The sequence below is a fragment of the Chelonoidis abingdonii genome, chromosome 4 (assembly GCF_003597395.2).
Source record: "Chelonoidis abingdonii isolate Lonesome George chromosome 4, CheloAbing_2.0, whole genome shotgun sequence".
Taxonomy (NCBI): Eukaryota; Metazoa; Chordata; order Testudines; family Testudinidae; genus Chelonoidis; species Chelonoidis abingdonii.
The window spans coordinates 4,209,357-4,232,783 of NC_133772.1; the positions used below are offsets into that span (position 1 = coordinate 4,209,357).

Consider the following 23,427-nt stretch of genomic DNA (forward strand, 5'->3'; position numbering starts at 1 on the left):
GCCCCAAATAGTCTCTCTTTCCCCATCCAACATGTATCCATTAATCTATCTCCCTAAAAGCCCCTGATGCCTTTCTCATCCAGGGCCCCAGGCAGAGGACTGGCTGGCTCAAGGGCTTGAGGAATGGGATACGGGGCCTTCTCTCTAGGGGACGCTGGGTCCAATCCAGCCTCGAGGTGGGGAGAAGGGCTGGCTCAGGGTATGGGACATGGGCCCTTTACCGTCTATGATGGTCTCTCCTGTGTCTGTCTGTCTGTCTTTCCCCCCAGGCACCCAGTCCCAGAACAGCAGCTCCTTCCAGCTGGAGATGTCTCAGGAAGGATTCAGCTCCCTGCTGTCCCCTGTGAGTGACGCCTGGGCGTGTCCCACGCTGCCGTGCGCTGGGGCCCTGACAGCACTTTCAAGCTAAGAAGGAGCTGGTTGGCCTAGTGCTTGCAGGAGAGACAACTCTTTATTAGCCCAGAGCGCTGTGGGAGCAGTGCAGGGGGCACCCTCCCATCCCACTCAGGGTGGGGACTAGGGGGGATCTATGCTGCAGCTGGGGCCAGTAGGGGGTGCTCACTCCCTTGGCCGTCAGCACTGAACCCAGTGTCCCAGCACCTTGCTGGGGGCGCTGTGCTGCAGGTTCTGGCCTCGTCTAGTGAATACATTCTGCGCTGTCTGTTTCCTGTAATCAGTCCCCTTTGTCGTGCGTGTCGGTTTAGGACGGGCCTGTGCTGGGAGCGGTGGGAGCCTATGCCTGGTCCGGTGGGATATACCTGTACGGGAGCGGCGGGAAGCCGACCTTTATCAATGTATCCAGAACCTCCACTGACATGAATGATGCTTACCTCGGTAAGAACAAACCCACAGAGCTTCCCTTACCTATTTCAACAGCCCTCGCACCCCACCCCAGAGGTAGCTGCATCTCAGTTCTGGGAAAGTTCTGTGCAGCACTGTTGTACCGCTGTTTCCCATCTCACCTCCCCACGTCTCTCTCTTCCTTTGAGGTTATTCGTCTCAGGTCATCACAGCCAATGGGCAGAGCAGCTACGTGGTCGGGGCCCCTCGCTATCAACACATCGGCAAAGTCATCCTGTTCAGCCAAGATACCAAGGGCAGGGAATGGACACCCAGATCACAACTGTTGGGAGAGCAGGTATGGGGAGCGTTACTGGTAATATGGAGTGTGGGGGTGTGTGTGTGAGAGAGAGACAGGGGGCTGGAGGAAGCCTGTAAGATTTTGACATCATGTAATATTTGTGTTTGGCTTCACCTTCAGGAACAATTCAGGGGATAAACTTGACTGGTTTAGAGAATTGCACCGCAGCTGACATTCAGCGTCTTATCCACAGACTCCAGTGAGAAACTGCAGAATTGGAGTTAATCTGCAAACTGGACACCATTAAATTAGCTTGAATAAAAACTGGGATTGGATGGGTCATTACACAAAGAAAAAAATATTTCCCCATGCTAATTTTTCCCCTACTGTTACTCGCACCTTCTTGTCAACTGTTGGAAATGGGCATCCTTGATTATCACTACAAAAGTTTTTTTTCTCCTGCTGATAATAGCCCACCTTAATTGAATAGTCTTGTTATAGCTGGTATGGCAACACCCATTTTTTCATGTTCTCTGTGTATATATAGCTTCCTACTGTATTCTCCACTGCATGCATCCAATGAAGTGGGTTTTAGCCCATGAAAGGTTATGCCCAAATAAATTTGTTAGTCTCTAAGGTGCCACAAGTACTTCTCATTCTTTTTGCTGATATAGACTAACACGGCTACACCTCTGTGGACTTATTACAGTGGCTCATTCAGTGAATAAACTTTACTTGTGCTAGCACAACCTCTAAAAAAAATTGAACCACAATTAGTATTCAGCATCTCTCCAAGATCTAATTGCCTATACAGTCAGGAACACTTACAGCAATAGCGCCACCTGCTGTGCAGCCGGATGGTGATTCTAAGGATGGAATGTGCGTTGCGACTGAATCCTTATCCCCATAGGGTGAGAAGGGTCCTAGTGGGAGAAGGAGGAGGAAGTGACTAAATTGAGGGGGTGACTTATCTGCCTCTCCAGATTGGCTCGTATTTTGGGGGAACACTGTGTGCTGTGGACCTCGACAGAGATGGGAACACGGACCTGGTTCTAATTGGAGCCCCCATGTACTATACACCTCTGAATGGAGGACGGGTTTATATCTGCCCAATTAACTGGCCGGTAAGAAAGAGGATGGAGCCAGGGGGAAGATGGATGGCCTGGGGTTCTTCTTTGCCTGCACTGCCATGGGGTTGTGATGCTGGGACAATTAGCATGGGAGTAGCAGGCACGGTGCTCCAGGGAGCAGGGTCGGGGGATCATTAGGGGACGCCTTTCCGTGCCAGTCAGTGCTGGCCCCAATGCCCCAGAGCAGCCCCAAGGGGCACTGTGCTGCAAAGAGAGGAAAAGGTGGTCAGTAGGGGGCACTATCTGCTGTCAGTCAGTGCTGACCCTTTCCCCATGTGTCTCTTTGGATGGGGCCTGCAGGGGGTGATACAGATCTGCAGCAAGACACTGCAGGGGCAGACAGGGAAGACGTTCGGGCGCTTCGGGGCCAGCATGTCTGAAATCGGGGACATCAGCGGGGACGGACAGACGGACGTGGCCATCGGGGCCCCCATGGAGAACAACAATAGCGGGGCCTTGTACATCTTCCATGGGGAAAAGGGAGGTCTGAGTCCTCAGTGCAGACAGGTGAGCCCAACTCCTGTGGGGAGGGGTCAACACAAAGGTCTGAAGAGACATCATGGGGCCCCACGGCCCCCTATTACCTCTTAGCCTGTAGCTGCCACTTCCCCACCCCTCACCCTCTGCTGCCTCCTAGTGCCCATTATACAGAACAGCCGCCCCTTCCCCGCCTCCACCCTCTGCTGCCCCCTAGTGCCCATTATACAGTACAGCCCCTTCCCTACCCCTTACTGCTGTCTCTGCCCCACAGCGCATCGAGGGGTCGCTGTTTCCCAGCAGGCTGCACTACTTTGGCCAGGCTGTCAGTGGCGGGACAGACCTGACGGGGGATGGAAGAGAGAGATAACACGGCTCACTGTGGCTTATTGACATTGTCTCATTCATAATACTTACTTGGCTTATGCACAACCTCTAAAAAAATGGATACCACATTAGTGCTTCAGCATCTCCAAGTTTCTAATGCCGTATAAGTCAGTGAACTTACCTTACAGGCAATAAAAGCGCGCACCCTTTGCTGTGCATAGGGTTCGATGGGTGATTCTAAAGGATGAGTGGACGCATTTGCGACTGAATTACTTATCCCCATTAATTAGGGTAGAATGGGTCCTTAGTGGAAGAAGAGAGAAGTGTGACTAAATTGAGGGGGTACTTATCTCCTCATTCAATTGCTCAGTATTCTGGTGGAACACTGTGGGAGCGTGGACCCGTCAGAGATCTGAACACGACTTGGTTCTAATGGGAGCCCCATTACTACTAATAACACCATCTTGAATAGGAGGACAGGGTTTGAATAAGCTGTCCCAAGCAATAAACGAGCACGGTTAAGATCTAGAGATGAGCTCAGGGGTTAAGATGGATCGGCGGGGTTCTCTTTTGTCTGCAATCTGCCATTGGGGTTGACTGGCTGGACAATTATGGCTATGGGAGTAGCAGGCACGAGTGGCTTTCCATGTGAACCACGCAAGGTCTGGGGATCATATAGAGTGGATCCGCCTTCCGCTTGCCTAAGCTCAGAAGTGCTGGCCTCCAGATTGCCCCGAGTGCATGCCCCGAGCGGCATGAACTGGCTCGCAAAAGACGAGTGATATATAGGTGGTCATTAGTTGGGTGGGCAACGATCTGCTGTACATTGTCAGTGACTGACCATCCCCATTAGTGCGTCTTGAAGATGCGGCCTCAGGGTGATCCTAAAGATTCAGCAGCAAGACAGTACCTGCAGGGGGCCAAGACAGTGAAGGTATCTTCGTAGTTGGCTCTTCTGAGTGTTTTTTTTTTTTTATGTTTGTGTACTCTGATTTGGGGTCTGGCATGTAGTCCTTGGGCTGGTTATGTGGGTTTGTTTTGGTGCGTATTCGTCGGGGGTGGTTGCGTGGTTTGGTGGGTTGTGGGACTGTGTTTGTGTTGCGCTTCTGGCCTACATGTCTTGAAATCGAGATGACATCAGTTCGCGGTGACGACATAAGACGATCGTTTGTCTATATCGGCTCCATTAGGACGAACGATACAATAGCGGCCTGTCAGTTCTCGCGGGGAAATCGAGGCTGAGGCACTCATGCAGACAGTAATCCTAACTGTCTGTGGGGAGGAGGTCAACAAACAAAAGTCTGCAAGAGACATTTCAGGGGCCTTCTCCACGTGCCTCCTCTACTCTACCTCTTAGATTCGTAATCTGCCTACGTTCACCTAGCTCCGGCATCCTCTCTGCTGCCTTCATTTAGTCCACATTATAGATTACATGACGATTCTGTTACTACAGACCAGCCTTCCCTTCTCCCGCATTCCTATCCTCACTACATGCTGCCTCCTATGTTTGCTCAACATTAGTATTACACCAACAGCCTCCTCTATCCCTTACTATGCTACAGTCTTGCCCAACACTCCTACTTTTTTCTTTTTTTTTCGCAGTGGAGGTAATTGCGGTTCCTCATCAGAGCCTAGCCTTTGGGTCTAGCTGCTTGCCGAGGGTCTGCTATATGGACCAGACCTACGGTGGGAGGGGCTGCCAACATCTTCGCGGTCGTGGGGGACTACAAAGGCAGTGTTCTGCTGTCTGAGTTGTGAGTACTCTATGTTGCATACTCTGCTCCACACGTGTAGTCACAGACAGGCGAGCAGTACATTGGTGTCTGGGAGTATGTTGTTCACTAGCGGTCACCCTGCTGGACGAAAGGGTCAGCAACATATGACACTCTGCTGCTGTCTCCTTCTTCTCGCCCAGCATCCTCCAGTCAGAGAACTGCACTATGTCCTATAACTCAAGATGCAGAGCGCTCATAGGATGACCCTGACGGCAGTCGCCTAAGGTTGCGAGCATGGATTCGGGGGGGAGTGGGGCAGCTTAAAGAAGTACCTTCTCGATGTGCTGTGAAAAGACGCAGCAACGGCAAGTGTATTTTTCAGCTCAATATTAACCTGTCCGCTGTCTACTTCGGCGGACTAATTTCTAGAGCAGCGGCCCCTCTTACGGCGTACGTCCAATTGGAGTAGGACATCTGAAAGCCTGCTTGCAAGCTACACAACGTCATGGGTAGTCGGCACAAACATTTAGACTCGCCTCCTCACCTGTAATTTCTCGCTTTAGGGGCTCAGAAACTCTATTCGCGCCGCTATTTCCTTGCATCCATAGCTCATGACTTCTGAGGGTAGGCTTGGAGACACTATCGGGCTGGGTGGGCATCTGCGGAGGGAGGGGTCCTCATTGGCCCCAGTGCTTCGGTAGCAAGTCTGGGTTGTATGGCTTTCCTGGTTTCCTATGGACTTTTACCATGGTCAGAATGGTCCTCTTGCCACAGTGTCTTCAGATCAGGTCTCCATTCAGCTAATACAGCCACCCCCTGACAGATCCCCAACGCTCTGATTCGAGCTATTCACTTGCCAGGAGCAGGAGCAGCTCAACACAGAAGCAGCAGGGAGAGGTCTGCGTTCACGTCACTAAAGCACCATGGACATTGGCCTATTTGGTCCAGTACCAAAACCCACCCTGTCCCTACACGCCCGTGGCCCATCCCTCCCATTCAGCTCACCAGGTCTCTGACCCTGGGAGTGTCGTATGGAACGCCTTCCCACTCTAGGAATAGGCTCGCCATTGTCTCCGGTCCCCATCACCCCTCCATGAAGCCAGCCAGTGCCCCCTTCTGAAACTGATAGGAGAACATGTGCCGGGTTTTATGCTGTTCAGAGGGTGAAAAAACACTAATCCATATCCACACTCCTGATCCATGGCCAAGTTCCTTTTGTCCTTATGGCTGATTGGAGCTGTGCCCCCTAAGAGAGTCTCCCACATTCCCATATACCACCCTCCTGAGCCAAGCTAGATGCCTCGCGATATGACTCGGCTTGGATGTGAGCTGGTGCTTGCCCTATGAGGGGAAAGCCCCAGTATTTCGTATTTCCATGACATGATCCTGCTCTCTCACATCGCTCTGATCACTCATATTCTCCTCGTGGTAGGCAATGGGATCTCCACACCAATTCAGTCAGCCTGGCACTAGACCCCGGCTGACAATAGATCCGAGCTTTTTGAACATCCACCGCGCCTGTCCTGAGGCAGGAGCCATGCCGCGTCAGGCATTGAGAAGAAATGTGAGAACATCAGATAAAGTTCTACTGTGAGTGTGGGGGTCTAACCCTTCCACTCCTGCTGTGTCTGCCCCTCCAATCCTACCTGTATTGTTCTCCTAGAACTCACCCATGAGAACAACCTCTTCTCACCACCTAGATCTCTAATACCTTTGCATCATGGGATCCCATAAGTGTCTCATCTTCTCTCCCAAGCGTCTGCCTGAGAACATGCATGACTAGCCCTATCTACCCTGCGCCTCAACTACACCCTGACCGGGGAGCCCATCGCTGCTGCCGGTCGCCTCAGACCCATCCTGAGCGAGGACTCCGTGCTGGTGTCTGCAGGCTCGGTAAGGCCTCCGGGGCCAGGCAATGGTGCTTGTGACTGTCTGAAGAAGTTTTAGTGTGTGTGCCTTTGGATACAGTGCCTGTGCAGACTGTATCAATGCTTGGTGTTAATGAGTAAGATTATAGTGTGTGTGAGGTTTTAGAGGTTGTGTTGTTGGTGACATTGTTGATTCAGACAGTGGTGATCTTGGTGAGATTGTTGGCTGAGGTTGTAGTGATTGTGTTCATAACACTGGTTTCAACTAGACTGTAGTGGTTGTGATGGCAGTGTGAGGTGAGGTTGTAGTGGTTTTGTTGTGTTTGACATTGCTGGGTTCAGACTATACTGATCTTGGTGACTGTGTGAGGCAGGGTTGTACTGGCTGTGTTCTTGATGCTGATGTTGGTACAGAATATATTTGTGGTGGTGGGGAGATTGTAGTGGTGTTGGTGAGTGTTGTTTGAGGATGTTGTGGCTGTGTTGTAAGTTACACTCTTAGGACTGTACTGGTAGGTGGTTGCGGTTTAGACTGTAATGTTGGCAGAAGTGTAGTCTGAGATTGAGTGGGTGACTTATTGTGCCAATGTTGGTTCAGATTGTGTTGATACTAAATGTGGTTGTGGTTGAGACTATAGAGGTGTTGCTGACAGCATTGGTTGCGATTGCAGTGTGTGCATTGTTGGTAACAGTGTTGTTTCAGACTACATTTTTAGTGGTGGTTGATGAGATTGTAACGGTGTTGGTTACAGTGTTGGCTGAGATGGTAGTGGTTATGATGCTGGTAACAGTGTTGCTTAACACTTTGTTGGTTGTGATGGTGATGACAGAGTCGGTTGTGCACTTCATAGTGTTGGCAGAGGCTGGGGCAGCTACATTGCTGGTGACACTGTCAAATCAGTATTGGGTCTGGTAGTGGTTGAGGCTGTGAATGCAGTGGTGCCAGGGACAGTGTTGGGGGAGGTTACTGCAGATGTGTTCATGGTGATGGTGTTAGTTCAGACTGTACAATTGAGATTGTAGGGTGTTTGACAATGTTGACTGAGTTTTTTGCTCCAATTCCCTCTCACCCACCCTGCTTCTCCCCCCCCCCCCCCCCGCCGGATCTCTCCCTAGCTCCCGTTTGAGAAGGACTGCGGCAGTGACAAAGTCTGCACTGATGAACTACAAATTTCCTTCAATTTCTCAGGGTAAGTCACCCCCTCTACCTCCTCCCCCACACTCCATGGTGGGGCCCATTTACTCCATCAGGCCTCAGATCATACCAGATTTCCATATGGCTTCTGAGTGGGAACCATTATAAGAAGCTCACAGAGCTGTCAAGACATTGCCCTGAGGAAGCTCACCTCTTTCTCTCCCCCTTAGCTTGAGCACCCTGGTGGTGGGGGTCACCCCTGAACTCAACACCACCGTCTCCATCCAGAACCGTGGTGAGAATTCCTACAGCACCACGGTGCAGTTCTTCTACCCGGACGCGCTGTCCTACCGTCGGGTCCTGCTGCTCCAGGTACCACTCAGTCCCCCCAGGCACTGCAGACATGCGGGGCAGGACACAGGGGATGAATGTGAGAGCTTGTGTAGAAAGCAGGCAGGGGCTCAGCAGGGGGTCCTTTGCTGCAGGGGGTAGGCGGGGGCTTGTCAGGGGGTGCTGTGCTGCAGGGAGCGGGCAGGGGGCGCTGTGCTGCAGGGAGCGGGCATGGGGCTCAGTAGGGGGGGCTGTGCTGCAGGGAGTGGGCCATGTTGCTCAGCAGGGGGTACTGTTATGCAGGGAATAGCATGGTGGCTCAGTAGAGGGCACTGTGCCACAGAGACCAGGGTCAGGGGCTCAGTAGGGGGCACTCTCCCCTGGCAGTCAGTGCTGACCCCAGTGCGGTGCTAGGAGGTACTGTGCTGCAGGAAGCAATGTGGGTAGATCAGTGGGTGATGCTGGGCTGCAGAGAGGGGCCAGGGGCTCAGTAGGAGGTGCTGTGTTGCAGGGAGAAGTAGAGGCTCAGAAGAGGGCATTGTGCTGCATGGGGTGGCACAGAGGGCTCAGTAGGGGGTGCTGGAATTTAGAGAATGGTGCAAGGGGCTGGGAGGGAGCCAGATGACAGGGAGAGGGGAATGTAGTCAGGGAAGGGCACTGTGCTGCAGGGAGCAGGATGGGGGATCTCAGTAGGGGCCCTGTGCTACAAGGGGGCGCTGCTCTGATTTCCCCCTTTTCCACCCTAGGCTTCCCGGAAGCCCTGCGCCAGGTCCTGCAGCTCCCAGACTCTNCTCTTACTGGCTGGTCCCCTGTGCTCAGTCTAACAGGAGGGCCGTGGCCGTTAAGTGTAGCTCGGCCGTGGGCTCGGAGGAGCAGACTCAGAGGAACAGCACCTGCCATGTCAACCACCCCATCTTCTGGAGCGGGGCCGAGGTAGGGACGGGCCCTGGCCTGTGAACTTCCCAGGGGTGAGCCCAGCTGGGAGCAGAGAGGAGAAGTTCCCTAGGGTCAGCCCAGCCCATGACAAGAGATGTGCTGGGGAAAGCGCCCGAGGAGCCCGGCAAGTCAGTGCAAACAGAGCCCTGAGGTCACTCCGGGGCTGGGGTCAGGCCCTGCTGGGGCTGCAAACCACGGGCTAGACCTGGGGGGGTGGAAATCAGGCCTCACTGCGGGAGAAAATAACGAGGGGAGGGGCTGTTCCCTCCCCCTTTGGGTCCTTAAAAGAAGCAACTCGGGGGGCGGGGGTGGGGAGGCGAACGTGGCTCAGTAAAAGACAAAGGGGAAGGAGCCAGCGTCGTTGTCATGGCTGCCCCCACGCCCGTCCCCTCAGACCCAGGCTGACATCACTGAGCCTTCATCGTCCTGATACTGAGAGGTGTCCTGACCCGGCCAGGTCCAGGGAGAGGGACCCACATGCCCCTGCCCCAGACAAGATTCAACACCACTTGGGACGGGAGACTTATTTCTTCTCTTCCCGCTCCCCTCTGTCTAAGGGTACATCTATACTATGAAATTAGGTCAAATTTATAGAAGTTGAGTTTTTTAGAAATCATTTTTATACAGTTGACTGTGTGTGTCCCCATACAAAATGTTCTAAGTGCATTAAGTTGGCAAACTGCGTCCACAGTACTGAGGCTAGCGTCGACATCTGGAGCGTTGCATTGTGGGTAGCTATCCCACAGTTCCCGCAGTGTCCGCCACCCATTGGAATTCTGGGTTGAGATCCCAATGCCTGATGGGGCAAAAACAGCGTCGCGGGTGGTTCTAGGTATATGTCGTCAGGCCCCCCTCTCCCTCCCTCCCTCCGTGAAAGCAACGGCAGACAAATGTTTTGCACTTTTTTCCCTGGGTTACCTGAGCAGACGCCAAACCACGGCAAACATGGAGCCCGCTCAGCTCACCGTCACCGTACGTCTCCTGGGTGCTGGCAGACGTGGGCCTGCATTGCTACACAGCAGCAGCTCGTTGCCTTTTGGCAGCAGACGGTGCATTACGATTGGTAGCCATCGTTGTTGTATTCCTGGGCACTCTTTTAACCGACCTTGGTGAGGTCGGTCAGGGGCGCCTGGGCAGACATGGGAGTGACTCAGCCAGGTCATTCCCATCTTCTGCCAAGCACCCAGAGGTGACGATGGCTAGCAGTCGTACTGCACTGTCTGCTGCCAGCCTAAAGATGTAAAAGATAGATGGAGTGGATCAAAACAAGAAATTGACCCGATTTGTTTTGTGAAATCAATGGCCTGCTAAACCCAGGGTTTTGAGTTCAATCCCTGAGAGGTCCATTCTGTGTAACAGTTGTTTGTGTTTCTCCTTGATGCCAAGCCACCCCTTTTGTTGACTTTAATTCCCTGCAAGCCATGTCGTCCGTCGCCCCTCCCTTCGTCAGAGCAATGGCAGACAATTGTTTCATGCAAAACCAGGAGAGGAGGCGACGGCAGCACGGTGACGAGAGTGATGAGGACATAGACATGGTCTTAGACTTCTCACAAAGTACGGGCCGGGCAATGTGCCCCGGCAATGTGCACATCATGCTGATGAACTCTCCATGAGCTCTGCATGGTCACCTGTGCTGATCAGCTCGCCCCACTGGCCAAACAGGAAATGAAATTCAAAAGTTGGCGGGGCTTTTCCTGTCTACCTGGTCAGTGCATGAGTTCAGAGCGCTGTCCAGAGCGGTCACAATCGAGCACTCTGGGATAGCTCCCGGAGGCCAATACTGTCGAATTGCGTCCACACTACCCCAAATTCAACCCGGCAAGGCCGATTTCAGCACTAATCCCCTCGCCGGAGGTGGAGTAAAGAAATTGATTTAACGAGCCCTTTAAGTCAAAAAAAAGAGCTTCATCGTGTGGATGAGTCCAGGGTTAAATCGAGGTAACACTGCTAAATTTGACCTAAAGTCATAGTGTAGACCAGGCCTAAGGAGCGTCTGGCTGAGCCAGCCAAGCCCATGTGTTGTGCTTGCTGCTCTGAGCCTGTGCCAACAATGGCAGCTACATCCAGTGCCCACATCAGCCTGAGACTGGTACCACTTGCCAGCTCTCAGAGCGGCTGATCCGGGGTCTCTCCAGCAGGGAGGCTGCCAGCAAGAGGCAGCAGTGGCAGCAGAAGCTGCATTTTCTCTCTGTGCTGCTCTTTGCTCTCCCCGCTTGGGCCTTTGCCTGATTTTGTCCCCTGGGAACCAGGGCTGGACTTTAACCACAGCGCCCAGGCCGGCTTCAGCCCCTCCACTAACCTCCTCTCCTCCTCCAGAGGCTGGTTATTGCGCCCAGAGCCGCTCAGACGGGGCGGGGGAGGATAAAACGCTCTCTCCAGCGACAGGTGCAGGGCAGTGGCGAAGGGCGAGGACAGAGGTGAAAGTAAGCCGGTACGCCGTGCCAGACTGGACTAGCTTCCCCGGTCTGGCGATTTAAAGGGCCCAGGGCTCCCTGCAGCAACTGGAGCCCCGGACCCTTTAAATCACCCCCCGAGCCCCGCTGCTGGAGCCCCAGGGTAGTGGCGGCAGGGCTCTGGTGATGATTTAAAGGGCCCAGAGCTCTGCTGCAGTAGCAGTGGCCAGAGCCCCAGGCCCTTTAAATCGCCCCTGAGCCCCGGGGCTCCCAGTTGCCTCTGCAGCTAGTAGCTCTGGAGTGATTTACAGGCCCTGGGGCATTTAAATCTTGATTTAAAGGCTCCGCCTCTTCTGGTTGAGGCCATGCCTTTTTTGGTCGATACCACAGTCCTGCCAGGACTCCAGCATACCAGTAAGTCCTTTAACTTACTTTCACCCCGGGTGAGGATAAAAGGCTTACTGGATACGTTACAGTGCAAAGGCCTTAGCTGATTTCTTCTGTGTGTGTAAGAAAAGGATGGTGAATGGAGTGTTGCCAAGGCGCCTTTGCTTCTCTGGGTCCATTTATTCCATCTAAGTTCATACAAAAGTTCATCTCCTGTGCCTGCCCCGCCCCCTCAGTCTCTGGCAGTTCCGCAGGCCCTGACTCTCACCCTCCCTGTGTTTTCCAGGCCGTCTTCGTTGCCACCTTCGACGTCTCCTCTGAGGCCGACCTGGGGGACAGGCTGCAGATCATGGCCAATGCCAGCAGGTGAGGGGGCTGTGCAGGGCCAGCGGGCAGGGTCGGGGGGGCAGTAGTAGGGGGCCGTGCACGGAGCAGGGCAGAGCAGTGGCCTGTGGTGCAGCCTCCCTGCACAGTTACCTGCCTGCATCTCCTCACATCTGTCTCCTTTGCCCTCCGCTCCCCCAGTGACAATGGCGGCCCCATCACTGAGCGCATGATTCACCGGGCGGAGCTGCCGGTCAAGTACGGCATCTTCATCATCCTCACCAGGTAGGTCAGTGCAGAGACAGAGTGGAGAGCGCCCCCTGCTGGGCCCCCTGTTCCCTGCAGCACAGGTCATAGGTGCCAGTGCTGACTGCAAGGGGAGAGCGCCCCCTACTGAGCCCTTCCCTGTAGCACAGCGCCCCCTTCTGGACAAGCTACCCCACCACCACTCTCCAGCCCCATGCATCACACTCCCATCTCTCTCTTCCTTTCCATCCTTTTCCTCCCCCAGCCTCGATGAGTCGACCAAGTACGTCAAGTTCTCCACCGAGGAAGCAGGGACAAGTGTGCCAGTGACACATCAGTACGAGGTGAGGCAGGCGGTGCAGAGTGTGAGAGGGGAGATGGGCAAGAGGGAGGGAGTAAAACTGGTTGAATGGGATCTAGTGGATTAAAGCACGGAGGGGTGGGCAGGAAGCCAGGACTCCTGGATTTTATCCCCAGATCTGGCAGGATAGTGGGGTCTGAGGGTTAGAGCAGGGACTGGGGATCAGAGCTCCTGGGTTCTCTTCCTGCAGTGCCCTATGGAGAGTCTGTTTCTTTCAGGTCAAGAACCTGCGGCAGCGAAGCGTCCCCATCTCGGTCACGTTCCAGTTCCCTGTGGAGCTGAGCGGGGTCCGGGTGTGGGACGCCTCTGAGGTCGTCCCCTCCAAGGTACCTGCCTCTCCCTGCCCTTGTGTGTGTGAGATGGGCCAGTGATACCTGCTCTGCCCTACGGCGCCCCCTGCTGGGGCAGGCTGTCTAGAGGGGACAGGCCACATGTTCCCCCGACCCCCCACAGCCAGCCAGTCCCCTGCCCTGGGGCTGGATTAGAGCTGGTGCCCCCTAGAGGGGAAAGGCCCCGTGTCCCCTTCCCGCCTCCATTAACACCATGTCTCTCCCTCCCCAGCCCGAGCTGGCCCAGTGCACCAGTGAGGCTGAAACGCCCGGTTCGAAGGACTTTGTGAAGCAGATGAGCGAGCGCCCCCTGCTGGTGAGTATAGGCTGGTGTGGATCCCAGCAGCCCCTTCCGCTCCTCACTAACACAGAGTGCGGAGCTGGGCTGGGGGAGGGATCCTTGCTATAAACAGACCCAGAGCCTCATGGTCATGCTGAGCCCCTGCACGCCCCCTGCCTCACCTGGCGATATCCTTCTACACCCAGGACTGCTCCTTGGCCACCTGTAAGAAGATCCAGTGCAGAATCGCCTCCCTGGAAATGCAGCAGCCATTGGAGTTTGTGATCAAAGGGAACGTCAGCTTCCAGTGGGTCTCCCAGGTATGAGAGCTGCCTTTGCCTCCCAGCACAAGATGAGGGATCCCCCTACGCCCTGTGTGAACAACTCCTCTTCCCCTCCCCAGAGGTGGCTGCATCTCAGTGCTGGGAAAGGGATCCCTCTGTGAACAGCCTGTAAATTGCTCTGGGTCCCCCTGGGACGATGCTCCGGGCTGGTTTGTGTCATTTCTGGTCATGGAAGGTGAATTTCTCTGTTCCAGACTCAGCAGCAGAAAGTGAGTCTGGTGAGCAAGGCCCAGATTGAATACGAGAAGGAGAAATATACCCAGAAGGAGGGATTCGTCCAGCGCCAGGTACCAGAGTGACTGTGCCCGGGATAGAGAGAGCATCAGCTACTGGTTAGAGCTGGGAGCCAGGACTCCTGGGTCCTGTCCCTGCTCTGGGAGGAAGTGGAGTCTGGTGTGTTGGAGCAGGGGCAGGTGATGGTGCCAGGACTCCTGAGTCCCCATCTCACAGCTCCTCTCCCCCAGGTGCAGACGGTGGTGGAGCACTCCGAGGTCTATAACTACCTGCCTGTCATCGTGGGCAGCAGCGTGGGGGGCCTGGTCCTGCTGGCTCTCATCACTGCAGCCCTCTACAAGGTGAGTGGGACAGGGCCTGGACCACTCCCCCACAGCCCATCACCTTGGGGGCGGGGCCTGTGGCTCTCCCAGTTGGTGGGTGAGGGGAGAGGGAATTTACTTTTGGGTCTCCCGGACTCCATCCCCCCACCAGGCATTAGTCCATCTGTTTCTGTCCGGCTGGCTCCCACCATCTCTCCCCTCTGTCTCCTTCCAGTTTGGCTTCTTCAAGCGCCAGTACAAGCAGAGGATGGAGGGTGAAATGGCCGAGCCGGCCCAGGGCGATGCCTCCACTCCCCTCAACTCCCCCGAAGAATAGCCCCACCCACATCCCCTCCCCATGGGCTGCTCCAGATCCACACACCAACGTGACAAGCTGGACTTGGAACATCCCTTCAGAGCATCCATGGGGGGGCTGGGACCAGGATTCCTGGGTTCTATCCCCAGTGGTGGGAGGGGAGTTGGATCTAGTGGGTTACGGGTGGGGGGCAGGAGCCAGGACTCCTGGGTTCTCTCCCAGCAGTGGGAGGGAGTGGGGTCTAGTAGGTTAGAGCAGGGGGGTGGGAGCCAGGACTCCTGGGTTCTATCCCCAGTGGTGGGAGGGCAGTGGGGTCTAGTACATTAGAGCGGGAGGGGCTGAGTATCTCTCCACCTCAGTTTCCCCACTTGTAACATGGGATAACTGTCCTGCCATTTTCTATTTATACTGGGAGCTGTTTGGCACATGGCTTAACTCTCACTGTGAAGGTGGCGCTCCCAGAGTCATGGGGCACGTTGATCTCAGCTGGGCTCTGTGCGGCACCAGGGTCCCCGTCTCAGTCAGGGCCTCGAGGTGCAACTGGGTAACGTCTAATAAAGCCAGGCTCTCGGAGTCGTTCACCTGCCCTGCCTGAGGTCTCGGGTCATTTCAAACCGTCCTCAACCCAACCAAACCAGGTGCGTTTGTGGGCGGGAAAGGGGGATGGGGTGTGGCTCGGGGCCAGTGTGATCAGCTGTTCCACGGCATGCGGAAGTCACTAGGTGGGGGGGGCGGAGCAAGGAGGAGGCACACTCAGGGGAGGGGGCGGAACTGGGCAGGAAGAGGCAGGGTGGGGGCTTGAGAGAAAGGCTCGGGTGGGTGTGCGGCAGGGGTAGGGCAGAAGTGGGAAGAGGCGGGGAAGAGGTCAGATAGGGGTGGGAGAAGGGGTGGGGTGGGTGTGGGGCAGGGATGGGGCAGGAGTGGAAAGAGGTCGGGTAGAGATGCGAGAAGGGCTGGGGTGGGGGGGTGGGCATGGGGCAGGGCAGGGACTTGGTGGGGAAGGGGTCAGGGTCTGAGGTGGAGCGGGAGGTTGAGCACCCCTGGAGCCTGGAGGAAGCTGGTGCCTATGCTGTCACAGATCCACAGGCCCAGTGCTGTCACACGGCTCTGGAACAGTCCCTGGGAGGAGCCCTTCACGTGTCAGCTCCCTTCGGGTCATGCTCTCTCACTGGGGTCAGCCACTTGGCTTCACCACCTCCTGGGACTGAACTGTGGAGCCTTCAGCACCCCTGCTGCACACCGTGAGCTCCCTGCAGCGAGTCTGCCTGAGTTGGACACCTGAGAGAGACCTGTACCCCCAAACAGAGCAATGCAGTGATCCCCACCGTCAGCATCCGCAGTGACTCTCAGCCAGCACTGAAAAAGCAGCAGGGTTATTAGATGTCTGGAGCAAAGCATAGAAACTCCATGATCAGCCCGGAGCACAGAGCCCTCTGACCCCTCTTTTGTCCCAGTTCAGGGAGTGTCCTGCATCCAGCAGCCCATACTGAACAACTCCCCACCGGGCCTCTCCTCAGTCTCTTTTTCAGTCCTCAGTCCCCAGAGCCGGCTGCCCACCTCCTTCCGCAGCCACTGAATTGCTGCCGAAGACCCGGCACTTCGGCAGCGGGTCCTGGAGTGGAAGGACCCCCCTGCCACTGAATTGCCACCGAAGATGTTCCGGGGTCCCAGGCCCCATGAGAGTTTTCCGGGGGCCCCGGAGCGAGTGAAGGATCCCGCTCCAGGGGTCCCTAAAACTCTCTTGGGGGCCCCCTCTGGGCCTGGGGCAAATTGCCCCACTTGCCTCCCCACCCCCGCTGGGCAGCCCTGCTGTCCAGACTAGCTTGTCCAGTTGTCCCTTTTCTGTAAGGTCTCTTATGGGAGCCACTGTATCACTCAACTCTTTTACAACCAGAGGGTAACAGCTGCCAGACCAATAAGGGACTGGAGCTGCTTCTCTGTTTTAAAGGCAGCTTTTAATGGGCTCTACTCTTAATGGGCCAGAGCAAACAATCCACTGCCCAACCTGTGTCCTAGGTAGGAGACCTCCGCCGACCCCATCTTGCATTTGGAGACCTTGATAGTGCGATCGGCGTCTCTTGGCCTTTGTAGCACAATGCTACAGGGTACATGTGATCTGGCCAGGAGCTACTGAAAATACCCAAGTCATCTAGACAGGCTTTGGCAGATGTTTTTAACCCTGCAGCACCTCGTTAATAAGCGTCACAGGGGTTGTGCCAGACTTATTTAAATCCTAAAGGCAACACCTACAATTCCTACAGACTCGATTCCACTGTGAAAGCAGATTTTTCCCCCCCTGGGCATCTAAGGGAATTTGCCAGTACCTGCGAGTTAAATCGAGCATGCTTATGAATTTTGAGGACATGGAAGACAGAAATTCAATTCTCTGGTGTGCTAACACTTCCTATGTGACCTCGGGCAAGTCAGTTTTTCTGTGCCTCAGTTTCTCCATCCATACAATGGGGATATTTACCTTCCCCCACAGGAGGGTGTAAGGGTAACTATGGGAGACATTGGGATGTGTTCAGACATGATGATCATGGGGCCACGGGTGCCACTTTCGTGAGTTTTACAAAACTGGGTGCCCTCTCCGCTCTAGTCATCAATCGCTGGAGCTCAGCTAACACACGCCTCCACTCGCTCTCATAACCCTCTGACCTTTCTCTAGCTCAGCTGCACTTTGAAGAGCCCTTTGCATGTCCCGCTCAGCTGCCCTTTGTCTGAGATGGGCAGCTGCTTATGTTTTATCACCACAAACAGCTTTGGTCGGAGAGCACAAAGGGGAGGGAAGTGCCACGACCACAACCGCGATGCTGCAGACGTGCAGCATCCAGGGTTTGGAAATGGCCCCATGTATGCACCAGATCTGCCTTTCTCGAGGGCAGAGGAAAGGGAAGTTTAAATATAGAGATCAGCCCCCGGTGTTTGTAAGAAATGAGCAAAAGCTGGTGAGAGATAGAGACCGAGACGGAGAGAAATCGAGGCTGCTACAAAAGCGGTACCAGATATAAACTGTTTATACTGGATACAGTGTCCGCTCCTGCCAAGCCTCACCACAGAGGTAGCTGCATCTCAGCACCAGGCATGGGATCCCTGTATAAACAGCCCCTCTACCCCACTCCAGAGGTGGTTGCATCTCAGCACCAGGCGAGGGATCCCTATGAACAGCTGGAGATCTCAGTTCTGAGTGATACATCCCTGTATGATCAGACCCCACACCCCACCCCAGAGGCGGCTGCAACAGGTGGGAATTTTAAGGCAAAAGGTCTAGTGCAGAGAAGGCCAGAGACAGAGATGTAGAAATAGACATGAGAATGCAGAGAGTTCAGAACTCAGTGAGTCATCCTGGTTTATAACATCCCCTATTATAATCTGGAACCCAGCCCAGGCCTCATGCACCCCACTGTCCCCAGAGCAAATCAGCACAGCAAGGGAGAAAGGGAAGTGATAAAACCACAGACAGAGTTTTTTGGAAAGAGGATTAGGCTCTGTGGGACCATCTTTCGTACCCTCATGCCTGCAGAAGAACAAAGCACATTCCAGGCTGTGCGTTTATACAGGGACCCCCTGCCCAGGGCTGAGATGCAGCTGTTTCTACGGTATGCACAGGGGCTGTTTATACAGGGATCCTTCAGCCAGCACTGAAATGCAGCTGCCTCTGGGGTGGGGCACAGGGACTGTTTATACGGGGATCCCCAACCCAGTGCTGAGATACAACTGGCTCAATTCAACAATTCTTTGTTGTTATGCCAAGTTATACAATGGCTACAAAAGTGTAAAAAGACATAGAGAAGCCCAAGAGGAGTGGGTGGGTGGGTGGGCGGCTGGGAGTGTGTGTGTGTTTTCTGGACACTTGTGTGTGGGGAGGGTAGTGGTAGAAGGGAAGGTCTCAGTGCAGATGTGCGTGGTTGCATATGTGGTTGTTTCAGTGCAGTTCTGTCCATGTGGTACAGCTTTGTGTGTGGTTGTTTCACTGTGGGTGTGGGTGAGGTTGTATCAGTGGAGATGTGTGTAGGGTTGTGTGTGTGGCTGCCTCACTGTGGCTGTGTGTAAGGCTGAGGGTGTTGTTGTCTCGGTGTGGGATTTCCTCACTCTGGCTGTGTGTAAGGCTGAGGGTGTAGTTGTTTCGGTGTGGGATTTCCTCACACTGGCTGTGTGTAAGACTGAGGGTGTAGTTGTCTTGGTGTGGGATTTCCTCACTCTGGCTGTGTGTAAGGCTGAGGGTGTAGTTGTCTCGGCTAAGGCTGTGTGTAGTTGTCTCGGTGTGGGTTGTGTGGGATTTGCTCACTGTGACTGTGTAAGGCTGAGGGTTTAGTTGTCTCAGGGTGGGATTTCCTCACACTGGCTGTGTGTAAGGCTGAGGGTGTCGTCTCGGCGTGGGTTGTGTGGGATTTGCTCACTGTGGCTGTGTGAAAGGCTGCGTGGGACATTGTCACTGACTTTGGCTACACACACAAGTTGCCCCAGTTTAACTGGAGCTGTTTCAACCAAACCAGCACAGCCCCCCTGAGTGGACACTGTGACCTTATGTAAGCAGGGAAATGGCCCTGCTATTGTGAGGAACTTTCCTGGCTTATACACGGCCCTGGTGAAATGGGCTAGTGAAAGGATCTGAGTCCTTGCTCCCACTTCCTTTGCCCAGAGGCTGCCTGACCTCAAGGGCTCCCCTTCCACTCTCCTGTCTGGCAGAGTCCTCGTAACCCCAACAAGGCTGGGCCCAGGATTCCTGGGGGGCTCGACCCCCCACCTTGCTGTGGTCACTCAGGGCAGGGGCTAGGGCGTTCCCACTCCGGGGTGCTCTCTCCGCACTGGATTCTTCCCTGACCTACTGATCATTACACACAGTTCAAAGCATGTACAGTTTATTAAACAACAAACAATTTAAAAGATTTAAGGAAAAAATGGGAAAGGTTGAAGGAAAACCCGTCACCCCGCTCTGTGGCATGGGGACACCACAACCAGTGTCTCTGGGATGTCAGGGCAGTTAATTAAATGCTCCTCACACATCCCAGGCCCCTGCGGATCGGACACTTGCTCTGGCGGTAGCTACACGCCCTCAGGCTCTAGGTGGCAGGACCCTTCTGCCCAGCATCGCCTCCACCCCATCGGGGTTACGATCCCCCTCCAAGTCTGGCCTGTGCTAGGCCCACTGCCCAGGTTCGCTTTCCCCGGGTGCTTAGTGCACCCGGCTCCGGACTGCTCCAGCCCAGCTCCAGCTCCACCACTGGGCCTGAGCACTGCTGCTGCTGCTCTGCCTCCAGCTCCCTGGGCTGCTTCTCTGGCCCCTCTGGCTCTGGCTGCTGCAGCCCAGCTCCCAGCACAGGTCTGCTCCCTGAGCTGCTTCTGTGACTGCTCCCAACTCTGACCTGCTTCTCTGGCTCTGGCTCTGGCTGCTGCAGCCCAGCTCCCAGCACAGGTCTGCTCCCTGAGCTGCTTCTGTGACTGCTCCCAACTCTGACCTGCTTCTCTGGCTCTGGCTCTGGCTGCTGCAGCCCAGCTCCCAGCACAGGTCTGCTCCCTGAGCTGCTTCTGTGACTGCTCCCAACTCTGACCTGCTTCTCTGGCTCTGGCTCTGGCTGCTGCAGCCCAGCTCCCAACACAAGGCTGCTCTGTGGGCTGCTTCTGTGACTCTGCTCCCAGCACTGACCTACTTCTCTGGCCTCTCTGGATCTGGCAGGGCCCTGCTCCCCAGCTCAGCTTGGACTCCTGCTTTCTCCTTAGCTCGGCCCCATTCTGTCTGACCCAGGCAATTCCAGCTCACATAGAGGATGGGACCCTCCTGACTCCCTCTTTAGCCTGCCCATCCTATCAATCAGGCTGACCTGGAGCATTGGCCTCTCCCCATTGTTGCTGGGGACTGTCAGTCTCAGGATCCTGATTTCCCAACCATCCTTCCCCTTTTTTTGGGACTAGTACCAAAACACCCCCACTCAGTTTTCGTAAGGGGACAACAGTTGCTTTAGGAGCAGCATATTGGCCAAACGAAGAGAGACCCTACACTCAACTTGCCCAGGGTGTGCGGAGCCAGGGGCCCGGCTGGATCAGGAGAGGGGCAGCTGGGTGGAAAAGCCTTGCCTACGTTAGCATCAAAGGGGTAACCTCTTAGCTGCAGCTCAGCGTAGATGTATTCGTGGTGATGAATAACTTTCTCCTGGAGACGAGCACTCGGTGTAGGGGTGGGTCTGGGTCTGTCTTTCTCTCTCTGTGACTGTCTGGCTCAGTGCAGTTTTGTACGTGCCCGTGTCTGTCAGTGTCGCTGGTGGCGTGTCTGTCTTGCTCAGTTTAGCTTTCTTTTTTCTTTCACCTGAGTCCTGTCCCCTCCCCCGGGCGGGTCTCTCTGTCCCTTCATAAGGCACCAATATCAATTCTCTTTCCTCTGCACTCAGCTGTCTCCGCCACAGTGCCTGCAAACCTCCCGGGTCACCGCTTCCAGCAGTCAACCCACCTCCAGCTTCCCAGGATGCACCCCTTGCGTCTGCTCATTTACCTAGGCACAGGTGAGTTGCCAGCCGGTGAGGTGGGGAAAACCTGGAGCCCTGCACACACCTGCTCATTGCCTAACCTTCAGGAAGGGGAATGGAAGCAGCTGGGCTCTCAGGACACCTGGGTTCTGTCCCCAGCTCTGGGAGAGGAGTGGGGATACAGCGGAGGGCTTGGAATCAATCCCGCAGCCAGGAGGGGCTGGCCCCTCTGCCCCCACCAGTGGCCCCTTCTCAATGGGGAAAACTAACATGTGGTTGTTTGATCTCTGCAGTGCTGGCCCCGAGCCATGGATTCAGCATTGATGTGGAGGGACCCATCACCTTCCAGGAGGCAGTCAGGGGGTTCGGGCAGAGCGTGGTGCAGTTCGGGAGTGCCAGCGCTGGGGGGTAAGGGCCGAGCGTGGGCTCAGGGCCCTACAGTTACGTACCTCATATCCACCTCTGAGAGGCCCATCTGGCTGCGCTGCTCTGCCTGGGCCCCACTACACAGGGGTGATGGGGTGTCCCCTAAGCCCCTTTCTGCTCTTTCCCCACAGGCTGCTCGTTGGGGCCCCGCTGCAGACAGGAGATGTGAATGAAACTGGCAAAGTCTACAAGTGCAACCCAGCCTCCAGACACTGCCAGGAGATCCCCATCCAGAGTAGGAGCACCCTGTACAGTGGGGTACAGTGGGTTAGCACAAGGGGTCTGGGAGCTAGGATGCCTCGGTTCCATCCCAGGTCTGGGAGGAGAGTAGGGTCTAGTGGGTTAGAGCAGAGGAGGCTGGAAATCAGGACTCCTGGGTTCTAAATTCCATGCAACAATCTGCCATCACTTCCCCGCAAGGTAGGGTGGGGGAGTGCACAAGGAAGAGGGGGTGCGAAATGACTCAGAGATATACAGGACTAAACATACCCAATGACAAGGTTTCTCACCCTGGTGTTGGCGTGTTTCTCCTCTCAGGGCCCCCCGATGCCGTGAACATGTCCCTCGGTTTGTCTCTGGCTGCCCGGGGCTCCAATCTTCTGGTGGGTACCACCCCTTGGGGTGGGGAAGTGGCTCAGTCTGTGGGTTGTACCCAGGGGGTTGGGTGAGTCTGTGCCCCGTCCCCCAGAATTCCACGGGATTCTCCTCCCCCCAGCAATGGGAGCGCGATGAAATGTCAGCACCGTGACACCATAGGGCCTGACCGACTGTGCACCACCACACGCCAGGTGGGTAATGTTACCGCAGGACTTGAGTGCCTGTGTGCTGCTCTCACCAGGAGGCTCACGGCTGGGTGACACCGGTGGGGGGGATGGGCTGATATCACAGGAGCGGGTGATCTTCCCACAATAAGAGCTCTGTGCGCTGATGGCAAGTAGAAGGTGGTCACCGGATGATGTCACCATCACCAGAACACGGCATTGTCACCATGGTGAGGGATGAATGACAATGCGTGTGTAGGCGGGTGCTAACCACTAGAAAGACTGGGCCATGGCCTTGTGCTGAAGATGGTAACTAGATAACAACACTGTGTCTACAGCGAGGGTGTGGTGTTTGTCTGGGGGATGGTGGGACCCAGAACTGCGCACTGAAACAGCAGGGAGGAGGAGAACATCGCCATGGAGATAGTGACTGAGACATGATGTTGTGAGGAATGGGGGTAACCGGGTGACATCGCCATGGGGACAATGACTGTGGGATGACATTTTGAAGGATGGGGGTGACTAGGTGATATCCCCCTGTCCTCTCTCTGGGAGGCAGGTGCTGGGTCCTGCGATCCTGTTTGCCCCATGGGGATTCCTGCCCTGGCGGGACCTTTCCCTGCATATCCATGGGGGGAGCAGACTCCCCTCACCCCCAGTGCTCTCCTCAGGGGGCACCTACTGACCCCATCCCTCTCTCATGCCCCAGGTGTGTGGCCCCACAGTGCATCGGGCCTGTGGGGAGAACATGTACGTCAACGGCTACTGCTTCCTCCTGGACCAGAGCCTCCGGCAGCTCCAGTGCATCCCGGACACCCTGGCAGGTGAAGGGCAGCCCCGGGAGCGGCACCAAGGGGCCATCGATGGTGGGGGCAGCGGGGGGGAGCAGGAAACTGGGCTAGATGGACCCTTTGATCTGCTCTAGCTCTTTCCACTGAGTTTTCTCCATGTTTGTGGAGTTGAGTCAGGAGTTGGACGTACTTCTTTCCCGTCCCTCTCAGAGTGCCCCAGACGTGCCACAGACATAGCGCTCCTCATCGACGGCTCGAGCAGCATCAGACCAGAAAACTTCAGAAAGATGAAGACGTTTCTCTCGGAGATCATGAAGCGTTTCCGCAGCACCGACACGCAGGTAACGGGCAGAGGCTGAACCCTGACTACTTACCCTGAGTACTGCCAGAGGGCAAACTCCCAGTCACTGCTGACCACAATGCCACAGTGCAGCGCTAGGGGATGCTGTGCTGCAGGGAGCAGGGCTGGGGGC

At 55.3% G+C, this 23,427-nt stretch overlaps 2 protein-coding genes across 3 annotated transcripts in view; one reads left to right on the forward strand and one right to left on the reverse strand.

Moving 5' to 3' along the window:
- The window catches only part of LOC116815086 (uncharacterized), a 669,588-nt gene that overhangs the window by 499,895 nt on the left and 146,266 nt on the right, over nt 1-23,427 (reverse strand). The gene's annotated exons all lie outside the window — the stretch shown is intronic.
- LOC116815079 (integrin alpha-D-like) overlaps nt 1-23,427 on the forward strand; it is a 76,996-nt gene that overhangs the window by 38,511 nt on the left and 15,058 nt on the right. Inside the window, exons 1-6 of one of the 2 annotated variants that reach the window (XM_075065878.1) lie at nt 20,803-21,012; nt 21,270-21,384; nt 21,534-21,637; nt 21,940-22,004; nt 22,873-22,987; nt 23,165-23,295. The exons of the other annotated variant lie outside the window; for it this stretch is intronic. Of the exons in view, the coding sequence (XP_074921979.1) occupies nt 20,976-21,012; nt 21,270-21,384; nt 21,534-21,637; nt 21,940-22,004; nt 22,873-22,987; nt 23,165-23,295 (567 nt within the window). The 5' untranslated portion in view covers nt 20,803-20,975. Of the gene's footprint in view, nt 1-20,802; nt 21,013-21,269; nt 21,385-21,533; nt 21,638-21,939; nt 22,005-22,872; nt 22,988-23,164; nt 23,296-23,427 lie in introns of those variants that run through there. 2 annotated transcript variants of the gene reach the window in all.